Here is a 12,424-nt window from a genome sequence, read left to right on the forward strand (position 1 = left end):
ATAAATAATTTGCCTTGAAAGAAGTAGAAAGTAATCTCACAGTTCAGTTTCTCTCTCTCTTACACACACACACAAATGTATCAAAGCAAGGTGTGATCACGGTGAGTTCTATAAAATTTTTATAGGAGAAATAACTCTAATGTTATTTAAATGTTTCAGAACACTGAAAAAAAAACCCTTCCAAATTTCTTTGATGAAGCAAGTAAAGCAATCCAGGTGTGACGACAGTGTGAAAATGAAAAACAGATACTGATCTCATATATAAATAAAAATGAATACGTTTAAGTACAGAAGCATATTAACATAATCATACCCACAAAAAATTTAAGATTATCATAGTAATTTGAAGAAACTTCAAGTTACAACGATGTAATTTACCACAAGTGAACATTTTAAAAATCATAACTTCAACAGATGCAGAAGTCGTCAATAAAATTCAACACTGTTTTTAAATAACGGAAGTCGAAAAAAGGTTCTTAACTTGATGAATACATAAAACCAAAAGACAGCGTCATGTTTAATGCTGAAACGCTACAAGCAACAGCATACATTGAGGAACAGAATACAAACATTCACTAGTGCAACACACATCTTCAAGTACCACGGAACGTGATTTGATAAAAGAAATATGCAAGGTATAAAAATTCAGGAAAAAGAGACAAAAAAGATCAGTTGACAGAGATCACCATAACAAATATAACACTAATAATGGAAAGGTTTGAAAAACTGTAAGAAATACTAAAATATAACACAGAGACAAGAAGTAAACAAGTGTTCTTAGAAAAATGACGCCAATTTGAGGGTGGGGTGATTTGAGAGAATAGCATTGAAATATGTATGTTCAGTTCAGTCGCTCAGTCGTGTCCGACTCTTTGCGACCCCATGAATCGCAGCACGCCAGGCCTCCCTGTCCATCACCATCTCCCGGAGTTCACTCAAACTCACGTCCATCGAGTCGGTGATGCCATCCAGCCATCTCATCCTCTGTTGTCCCCTTTTCCTCCTGCCCCCAATCCCTCCCAACATCAGAGTCTTTTCCAATGAGTCAACTCTTCGCATGAGGTTGTTACCATATGTAAAATTGATGTCCAAATGCAAGTTCCACGCATGAAGCGGGTCACCCAAAGCCGGTGTACTGGGACAATCCTGTATAGGATGGGGAAGGAGGTGGCAGGGGTCGGGGGATCAGGTTGCAGGGAACACATGTATACCTGTGGCCGATTCATGCTGACGTAAGGCAAAACCAACACAATATTGTAATTATCTTCCAATTAAAATAAATAAATTTTTTAAAAAGATAAAAATGGTGCCAATAGACAGTTACTGCAAGGCTGCCACAAACTTTCATTTTGTAGAACATGCAATATCTACAACAAATAAAATAAGGTATGCCTGTTAAAAAAAGAATGAAAAAAGGGGCAAAATTATTTGATAATATTGTAATTATCTAAGTAGAAAACAGAATTTCATAGATGGAAATTCCCTTAGGGTACCAATTTAAGTGGCTAATTATGAGAGTAACTAGATTTTCAATAGCTTTTACCTTCCTCTGAACCAACGAGTCCCAAAACTGCTGAGAGAGTAGAGAAAGGTAGGCGTCAATTCCAGCTGTAGGTGTGGGGTGATGATAAGGTGTCCCAAGGCACAATACCAGGGTGGTGGGCACCCACACGTGGGGTGGGCCCCGGAAGAGTATTAGAGGCCAAGAGGGGTAAGGACCACAAAAGTGGGAAATGGGAGGGGTCAGGACGTGCCAGGGTTGAGTGTAGGACCCTCAGTGGGGATGAGGAGAGGGGTAGTGGTACGAAAAATGGGCCACATACAGGGGATCTAGTCAAAGGCGTTTGGATTAATAGGAAGACGGTTTCGTACTTGAGAGAAGAGACTTATAGAAGGAGAACACCAAAATGACTATAGAGTTGCAACACTAAGTTGCAATAGAAATAAATTGATATGCAAGCAAAATAGAAACAAAAATATTTTTTATTAGAAACAAATTGATATGCAAGCAAAAATAACTGTAAAATCTAATTCCTTAAATCTGTTTGAGAGGGGCTGGGAGTAGTAACACTCTAACATCAACAAACACCCAAAGTACCCAGAGTACCTGATCTTGATTTTTAAATCCAAGTCTGCATTAAAATGAACTAGGGCTCTTTGGGAAAATGGCTGGTCTGTGGGCTCAGGCAAGGAAAAGTCCAAGATGAACCTGAAAAAAATCTTATTGCTCTAGGAAGTAAAGAAATGCTTAACAACCTTGAGAGCACTCCCAGTGGCAAGACTGAATAATTAAACAATTTAGGCATAAACACATATAATGATAGTAATTCATCAAAACACTTTGAATTAACTCTTGCTGTTATTGTTTAGTCACTAAATCATGTCCCACTCTTTTGTGACACCACGGACTAGAGCCCGCCAGGCTCCTCCATCCATGGGATTTTCCAGCCAAGAATACTGGAGTAGGTTGCCATTTCCTTCTCTAGGGGATCCTCCTGACCCAGGGATCGAACCCCCATCTCTGGCTTGGCAGGTGGATTCTTTATCGCTGAGCCACCAGGGAAGCCCTTTTGAATAAATGAGGAAATCATAATTTTACAATGATTAATGATTAAATATTTGAGAAGAAATAGAATATTTATATACTTTCAAAATACTTTTTGACAAAATACTTATTAATTTTAAAAAAAGGAAAGAGTAAATTTACAGCAAAGCTCTCTGTGTGTACTGTAATCAACTGATTAAAGTAAAATTATGCACCACCTGGTAAGACAGAAGGAGAACACAGAATCACTCCTGTGACATTCCTGCCAAAGATAACTGACTTGAATCTAATCGTAAGGAAATATCAGACAAGTCAAACTGAATCATAACCTACTAATAATGGTTTGTAATTTCCCAGCATCAAGGTCATGAAATGCAAGGAAAACTTAGGAACCGTTCCCGACTAAAGGAGATCAAAGAGACAAGACAATGAAATGCAATGTGAGATTTTAAATTGAATCCTTTATTTACAGAAGACTATAAGAACAACTGGCTAAATTTGAATGTGGTCCAAAGATTAGATTACAGTAATTTATCTGTGTTAAGTTCCTGGTTGTGATGAATGTACTGTGATTACATAATAAGAGAATGTCCTTGTTTTTCTGAAATATTTAAGGATGATGGAGTGCCAAATGGCTCTGGGAAAGTATATTTCTTTATGTTGAATTTACAGCATTTCCGTACAATTGTGGCTTCAATTTTTTATTTTATCTTTTAATTCAATAGCTTCTGTGTATGACTTTTATAGTTAGAAAACATAATGAGAAAAAGATCTTTCTAATAAAAAGGAAAAAATTAAATGCCTAGGAATAAGCTTTATTGAGTGTCATAAATGGATACCTGCATAACTTGGAAGTAGAAAGGTTGAATAAAGATACCAGTTCCTGAGTAGAAAAACTCAACACCAGAAAGACGTCTGTTCTCCTTAAATTAATTTTAAATTTAGCACATTTTTTCCAGATAAAATACCAAAACGTTTATTTGTTGAAGAAGTCCAGTAAAAATGGAAGAATAGCCAGAAAAATGTCTGCTAAAAAAGAGTAATCAGTAAAGATTAATCTTAATAGGTATTGAAATATAAGGCTTCAAAATTATAAAGTTCAACATGAATGTATAAATAGATGAGAGAAAACAAGAGATTAGTGTTAAAAGTAATAATATACTCCAGATATAAATCCAGTATTTAATACAAACTGACATTTTAAATTAGTAGATAAGAATTACTCAACAAATGGTGTTAGAACAGTTGGTTGGTCACTTGGAAAAATATTATGTTGTAGCCTTACATCACTATTCTAAAGTAAATGCATTCACAATGATTTTTAGACGCACCAAATATTTATTTAACAAGTTTGACACTGAAAAATAAAACTATATCAACACTAAGAGAAAGCATGGAGGAAATATGTTTAAATCTTGATATGAAAAATGACATTCTAAGCAAACATCAATAACAGAGGACAAAGCTACACAAACATCCTAAAATCTTTGTCAGACACAAAAATCATAAAGACAAAAGAAAAATGCAAACTGAGAAAAATATTTGTAAAGCTGAAGCTGAAGGGCTCGTTTCTTTTATAAACAAAGAGTTGTTTTAAGTAAAAGGGAAAACAAACCTTAGTGAATGGGCAAGGGACATAAACAGCTATTCACATAAATACAAATTGCCAAAAATATATGAAAAGATGCTAAACCTCGCTATTTAAGAAAAATAAAGAGCAGTTAAAATTGTTTTCAATTAATTTATTGACAAACATTTGTTTTATAATACACGACATCAGTAGAAATGCTGTAAAATAGAAGTTTACATGCACTGATGGGAGGACTAGAAATTAGTACAGCCCTTTCAGAGGACAGTATCAGTAGTTACCAAATTTAAAATGCACACATCCTTTGGCCTTGCAGTTCTATTGAAGCACTTGCTTACCAACTTTAAAAGGTACATGCAAGGTGTTTATTTGATTTTAACAGCAAAACTTGCTAGAAACAAATTCCCACCACATTAGTGAGGATCCAATAGCCAGGAAACAGAAGCCATATCAGTATTTTTAATGGAAAAAAATAATACAAAGGATTGTTAGGTATTAAAGAGATGAAAAGACAAAAAAAAAGGAACATCACATACCATGCAGAAAGCATCTACCACCAATATTTCTTGCTGATGAAGCAAAGGAAAGAGGTTTAATTACTAAAACTTAGAAACTGGATCAATGGGCCTACAAAGCTGAAACATGGCCCTCTGGGGACAGGGCCTACGCAGCTGGCACTGGATTTTTGAAGGGAGGTGATGGGGCTGTTCCTGAGAATGTCGGGAAAACTGCAAACGGAATTAATTGCTGCTGCTGGAACAGCCAGCCACTGCCTGGGTGAAAAACGCATTTCTGGTGAGATACTAACAAGGAGAAAAAAACCAAAAATAGAAATCAGAAGAATAAACACTTTCCTTAACTTGCCTCCTGCCTTCCAATCTGCCTCTAACACTGCTATTGACAGAGCCTGATAGGAGGCCACCTGTCTTCTCGGGAAAAACTGGTTTGCAGAGTCCCAGCCCCAGTTTCATAAAGCAGAATATAGAAGGGTGGATTAGAAGATGAGACACACTAACTTAAACATCCTTTAGTAGTATTTTGGTGTATTCAAACACATATAAACATGAATATGCTTTGAAAACTCCGAGAAAAAATATTTTTATGATACTTCTGAGGATAAGATCAGGAGTATGGGCTGGGAGGAAGACTCACTCAACTTTTAATATTCTCGTGATTCTGTGTGTGTGCTCAGTTATGTCTGATGCTCTGCAACCCCATGGACTGTATGTAGCCTGCCAGGCTCCTCTGCCCATAGAATTTTCCAGGCAAGAATACTGGCATGGATTGCCATTTCCTACTCCAAGGAATCTTCCTCCCTCAGGGATAGAATCTTAGGCCTCTTAGGTCTCCTGCATTAGCAGGCAGGTACCACTAGCATGACCTGGCCTTGTGTCTGATGCATGTACTATTTATGTAATGATTTGTAAAAGAGCAGTCTTCACCAAAATTCCCACAAATTGAGATTTATTCATTCTTCTGTCAATTTACTAAACACTTGAATGCTAAGCATTAGACAAACAAATTTTTCTCAGCATCAGGGTCTTTCCAAATGAGTCAGTTCTTCACATCAGGTGGCCAAAGGATTGGAGTTTCAGCTTCAACATCAGTTCTTCCAATGAATATTCAGGACTGATTTCCTCTAGGATGGACTGGTTGGATCTCCTTGCAGTCCAAGGGATTCTCAAGAGTCTTCTCCAACACCACAGTTCAAAAGCATCAGTTCTTCGGTGCTCAGCTTTCTTTAGGTTCTTCGGTGCTCAGCTTTCTTTAGGTCCAACTCTCACATCCATCGGAGAAGGCAATGGCACCCCACTCCAGTACTCTTGCTTGCAAAATCCCATGGACGGAGGAGCCTGGAAGGCTGCAGTCCATGGGGTCGCTGAGGGTCGGACACCACTGAGGGACTTCACTTTCACTCACATCTATACATGACTACTGGAAAAACCATAGCTTTGACTAGATGGACATTTATTGGCAAAGTAATGTCTCTGCTTTTTAATATGTTGTCTAAGTTGGTCATAGCTTTTCTTCCAAGGAGCAAGCGTCTTTTAATTTCTTGGCTGCAGTCACCATCTGCAGTGATTTTGGAGCCCCCAGAAATAAAGTCTGTCTCTGTTTCCATTGTTTCCCCATTTATTTGGGGAAACATGACATTTATTTGCCATGAAGCGATGGAACAGGATGCCATGATGTTTGTTTTTTGAATGTTGAGTTTTAAGCCAGCTTTTTTACTCTCCTCTTTCACTTTCAAGAGGCTCTTTAGCTCCTCTTCATATGAGGCTTTTAAGGCAGGACTATTTTGCCCGTGCCCTTTGTGACTCTGATTACCTTGATCCTGGGGGCCAAAGAGGACTCTGCGGGCTGCTGCCCTGGCAGCTGTGAGAACTGCTTCCACAAAAGGGCAGCACCTGATTCTGCCCTTCTGGAAGGTTGTGATTCTATCCTACAGTCTTCTGAGGGCAGTTGCCAAATAGGGTCACACGAATGTTTACTCCTAGTAAGCTCTCTCATCCTCCTGAGAAGTGTTGCAGGTAGCTTTCAAGAACATCAATCAAATCATTTTAGCTGCATTTTACCCTTTATCAAATGTAAAGTTTATGACATGAGAGACAGACTTAAGCCCAATCATGAAAATTTTAAATGTCAGATTGAGGGAAATGAATTGTTATCTAAGTTTTGGAGGAGAGTAGGGCCCTGATAATTTTTGAGCAGAGAGTTACTATGATCTACTTTTAAATCATCATATCACCAAGAAAATGTGGCCCACAATGTATGTTGGGAGGAAGGTGACAGACGGCTGGAAGGGCAATACCAGAGGGCTAAAGCAGGAGCTACTGCAGAGCTGACTGCCGGGAGCAGAGCAGTAAATAGCCTGAGACCGGGGGTGACCCAGAGTGACCTCTACAGAGACCTGACCTGTGATGAGCTGCAATTTTCTTCGAGGTCTCCTGCCTGAACACCGCAGTCACGATTAAACTCAAGTTTAAGTTGCCATGCAGGAGACCTGGGTTCAATCCCTGGTCCGGAAGATCCCATGGAGAAGGAAAAGGCCATTCACTCATGTGTTCCTGCCTGGAGAATTCCATGGACCGAGAAACCTGGTGGGCTACAGTCCATGGGGTCACAAAGAGTTGGACACGACTGAGCGACTAACACTTCCACTTTTTTTCACTTAAATTGCGGTAACTTCATTTCTAAAGGCCATTCAAGATTTTCTAACAGAAAGTATAAGCACATTGAGGACCAAAGTAAAAAGTCTACTTTTTCAATAAAATATTCATCCTTTCTCCTTTGGGACTTAAAGAAAAATTTAAGTGACTTTTAAACTGAAACAAAGTAGAGAAAACAACTTTCCAATATTTCTTTTCCTAAACTGTCTGATGTTATGTTCCATTAGGATGATGATTGATTACATTCCCCCAGAGACACACACAATAACTCGACCACTTTTTCCATCTTTTATCCCTTCTTGGAATACCCATTCTCGTCTTTCTCAGCTCTGTTTCTCAGCCTTGCTTTCTTTACACATTACAAAGTCTGCTTCTCCACAGACAAGCCCCAAACCTCTTTCTCTTACTTGGACTCCTAGGATTTGCATAGTGTAGAACTTTAAAATGGAGTAATATTCCCCCTGACAGATAAATATACATTCTGAGGGTCTTTTAATATTTTGCTATGAGAGAAATAACAACTCTCGAGATACAGGAAATGCAGTTGAAAAGTTAGTAATGATGACACCGTTTTTTTCATATGCCCTTAAAATGAAAAAAAAAAAAGCAAAGGAAAGCATTCATTTAGGAGTAGTATCTTGTTCTAAATTCCTTCAAGCATCTCTGATCTTATCTTGTTTCCTTCTACATCCCCATATGTTGCAACAAGCAAAATGTACCCACTGACATCTTTTGAACCTGAAAGCCATTTGTTACTGGGAAAGCAAACAAACAAACCCTTTTGTTAAAGTGCAGAAATTATCAGATAAACCAGTACAAAATGCAAAGCACACTTTTGGAATTGTCCTTTCTCAAAAGGATAAACCTAATAAGTATGAATAAAAAAAAGGTATAACTTATTAACCCAAACAAAGGTAGCTAACTGGACCATACTAATTATAGGTGTGAAATGGTTTCCTCTAGCCAAATGATAAAGGAGAGCGCTCTGTCTCCTTAAAAAAAACCAAAAATTTTTAACTTTTTTCTTCCTTTTGTCTCTTCAGAAAATCAACGGCTTAGTAATAACGGATCTAATGCGTCCCTAGATTAGATGCTATTTCACATAGGTGGTAAAACTACTGCAGCTTTAGCTAACATGTAAGATTTTTTAAAGAAAACTTACCCAGCATAAAAAGTGGTATGACATTTTTGCTTTTGAGAACAATCATCTCTTTCCTGGATTATGAAGAATCCAGAGATACAAGTCAAAAAGATTGTAAAAGGCTTGAAAGTTTCAAAGAAAATATTTGTAAGTGAGTTAAGAAGCTTAACTACTGGAGTGTTTGTGAGTCTGAATTTCAGAGCCAAGGAGATGGCACTGGGGCGGGGGAGGCTGGTATTTAAAGATGTGTGATATATTCTCTTCCTTAAATCAAGAGTGTCGAGGTAGATGGCAAAATTCAAACAAATGCCTCACCATCATTTAAGTGGTAAACTGTGTGAGGGATTTCAGGGTGGTGGGCAAGGAGGAAGCCAAAGCGCGGCTGACTTTGTTGCTGGTTTATGAGTAGAGGAAACTCATAACAAGGACGATACTGTGAATAATCTCCACCACTTGACAACTACGTGAACACTAGTGTGACGCCTAAGCCTCCCTGTCCCTAACTGTACAATACAGCATGTGCTGGATTTGTGTTGCCACTGTAACAAATTACCACCGACCTGCTGGCTTAAAGCAACACAACTTTTTATCTTTGTTCAGACTTCTCTAAGTCAGAAGTCTGAAACAGGTCTCACTAAGCTAAAATCATATTGTCAGCAGGACTGCATTCCTTCTACAAACTCTAGCTGCCAAGTCACCTCAGTCGTGTCTGACTCTGTGCGACCCCATAGACGGCAGCCCACCAGGCTCCCCCGTCCCTGGGATTCTCCAGGCAAGAACACTGGAGTGGGTTGCCATTTCCTCCTCCAATGCATGAAAGTGAAAAGTGAAAGTGAAGTCGCTCAGTCATGTCCGACTCTTAGCGACCCAGTGGACTGCAGCCCACCAGGCTCCTCCGTCCATGGGATTTTCCAGGCAAGAGTGCTGGAGTGGGGTGCCATTGCCTTCTCCACACAAACTCTAGAGAAGAACCCATTTCTTTTCCAGCTTCTAGGGGCCACCCGAATTCTTTGGCTTACCGACTCCTTCTATCTTCAAAGTCAGCAATAGCCAATCCAGCCTTTCTCATCCTGTATCTGCCGCACAGGCTTCCCTCTTCCACTTATAAGGACCCTTCAGATTATGATGGGCCCACCAGATATTCCAGAACACTGTCCCGTCTCAAAGTCAGCTGATTAACAGCCTCAATTTCATCTGTAACCGTAAGTCCATGTGCCAAGTAACACGGCATACTCATAGTTCAAGGGATTAGGACGTGGATCTTTGTGGTAAGCAGGCCATCATTCTGCTTGCCACAGAGCTCATGGGTTCTTGTAGAAAATAAATGAAATAACAACATAACGTGCAAAATATTTACACACTGCCTATAGAAAGCCCTCAGTAAATGTTATCCACAGACGAAATTTATAGAGAAGGCAGGCGTGACTCACTAAACATAACATAGCTAAGCTGACCCTGTGAACTGGAATGTATATAATGCCTAGACTTTATTTAAGGTCCTTAACTGCACCTTCCTATTTATGTCTGTTGCATTTTGAGTAGCTCCTTCTTATATCTCCTTTATAATTCAGGTTCAGTCATATTTGGCTTGAAAGCATCCTCACACACACTTTCATGAGATCATTGTTTCAGCAGAGTTTAATAGGGGAAATTGCTGACTTGTTAGAGTTAGCACAAAGGCACAGCTAGTAAGCAAGCCGGACACGTATCTAAAGAGAAGTCACACACAGAACATGAAGCAGGAAACTCTAAAGGGACGATCGGGAGCCCCATGCCTTTCCATTATGTTCTATTCAGTTCTGAGATCTAAATTGCTGCTGATTTTTCATCTTTTAATCACTTCACACAAGTTAAGTGTCCTTGGGAGACGCTACAGAGGGTAGCTCATATCTCATCCCATTGATTCTAAATTAATTTGATCTTTTAACTCCCAGCTACTGTAGTTCCTAGGCTGCTAAAAAGAAACCATCTTAGAGTAACTTTTTTCTGTACAGTACAGACTGCCGTTTTTTGACAAAATTACATTTGACATTTATTTTCACTGACACTGAAATATGATTTTGACTACATACAAGAATTTTTGCACAATAATAATAAAAGCATATAGAAGTAGCTTACATAGGAGTAAATTTGATTTAACATAAGGACTTCATTTAATACTGTTCAAGGCTTAAGTAGAGCCTTTCAAATGGTATCAAGTGCTGCCTGTGGCAACTTTTTGCTGATGACTATATTCATTAATTTAAAATATATATATATATACATAAAAGTTAATTCTCAGAGGAAGATAAAAGAACGATAGGTTAGCTTTTTCAAATCAATGCTAGAAATTTGCCCAGTAAATATTAAAATAATAAGATAAATGCATTATTGAAGTTGAAAAGGTCACAATTACTGCTAGTATCTAAAAATTTTTTTAAATCTCAGCTATCACTGGGATGATTACATATTATTAGTCAGTGTATTAGTGATCAAATAATAGATCTATGAATTTGATGACTATGATGAGAGGTCTTGAGAAAAATATTCTAGTTTAGTCTGACTCTATAAATTGAGAAAACACTGTAAATTATATAAACTTCAAAAGGTTTAACTCAAAATGTATAGTTCTTTTAATATTGTAAACCAAAGACTACAAAATTAAAATAAAATGGGAATAACTTTCAGAGCAAGAAAAATGGGAATTGTGTCTTTTTTTGCCTTGAAAATTTTAAATAGGAATTCTCCTAGTAAAAGTTATGCATGAATTAACTCACAAAGGACAGGCTGTAAGCCTGACTCTCGGTAGGCACCTGGAGACCTGTCCAAAGCAAGGGGCCTGTTCACGGGTGAGACAAGCGACCTCTCCAAGCCTTGGTATTTTTCCATTTTTGAACTATTTGTTATTTGAAGCTCTGAGAGCTCATAAAAATACTCATTTTACTAAGTAAAGTACTGGAAACCTAGAGAACAAAAACATTTTCGGAAGGACACAGCAGAGTTGGAATCCCTATGTTCTTTCCAGTCCCCTGTGTTGTCAGTAAGGCTCCCGGGTGCCTACCAACCCTGAAAAGCCCCATTTGTTTTCTCTGGGGTAAGGACCATTGAAAAAAAAAAAAAAATGCTAGACCCTACAGGTTTTCCCCACTCACTTGGAATACTGCGAAGTGGAGGAGGAGGCACATTGCTTACAGCTATCATATGAGATAGAATGGCTGCTGGAAGAGGAGACATAGGCATCTTGATGGCTCAAAGGCAGCTGACCAGAGGCTTCTTAAGAGGCAAATGACCACTCCTCTCCTTGAGGCATCACAAAGCAGAACCCTTAAGGAATGCCCTGATAGGTAAAGTAATATGGAATCTTCAAGTTCACAGTTCTATGTGTGTATACGTATTCTAAGAGTGAAACCTAGACCAGGAAGAGTGATATTTTATTCCAGTGGAACTTATGAAGGAGGCTTTGTGAGCTATAGTGAGCAATAAGGACTTAAGCTGCTGCTGCTGCTAAGTCGTTTCAGTCGTGTCCGACTCTGTGTGACCCCATAGACGGCAGCCCGCCAGGCTTCCTGTCCCTGGGATTCTCCAGGCAAGAATACTGGAGTGGATTATTTTCTAGTGTCATAACTATAATGGGTCATAACCCAAAAAGGCTGTGACTGATTCCTGAGCATTATATACGGTTATAATTATTCATAGATCAACTTCATCTGGAAAACATTAATAGCCACTCCAAAGGACTGAAGAGGGAAGTAATAATGCACAGGCAGATACAGCAGAATCCATAGCACTCACGAGTCCAGGTTGGGTAAAGGAAGAATTCATGTCATTGGTCTTTCACTGTCCTGAGCCTTTTTTTCAGGTTACTAAATGTCTGCATTAGATTGGAAACCTTTTATGTAACAGCAGCAACAGGACTGTTTATACTGCTCTCCAAGGCTACCTACATACAATAAAACATACCTTCTAATGATCAGACACCAGTATACACCATATTCGGCTAA

At 38.7% G+C, this 12,424-nt stretch overlaps 1 protein-coding gene across 1 annotated transcript in view; it reads right to left on the bottom strand.

The window, feature by feature from the left end:
- The window catches only part of CNBD1 (cyclic nucleotide binding domain containing 1), a 501,194-nt gene extending 489,531 nt beyond the window's left edge, over positions 1-11,663 (bottom strand). The window contains exon 1 of the mRNA XM_027560651.1: positions 11,576-11,663. Coding sequence (XP_027416452.1) covers positions 11,576-11,663 — 88 coding nt within the window. The remainder of the gene's footprint in view (positions 1-11,575) is intronic.
- Between the last annotated feature and the right edge of the window lie 761 nt (positions 11,664-12,424).

This window comes from Bos indicus x Bos taurus, chromosome 14 (genome assembly GCF_003369695.1).
Source record: "Bos indicus x Bos taurus breed Angus x Brahman F1 hybrid chromosome 14, Bos_hybrid_MaternalHap_v2.0, whole genome shotgun sequence".
Lineage (NCBI taxonomy): Eukaryota > Metazoa > Chordata > Mammalia > Artiodactyla > Bovidae > Bos > Bos indicus x Bos taurus.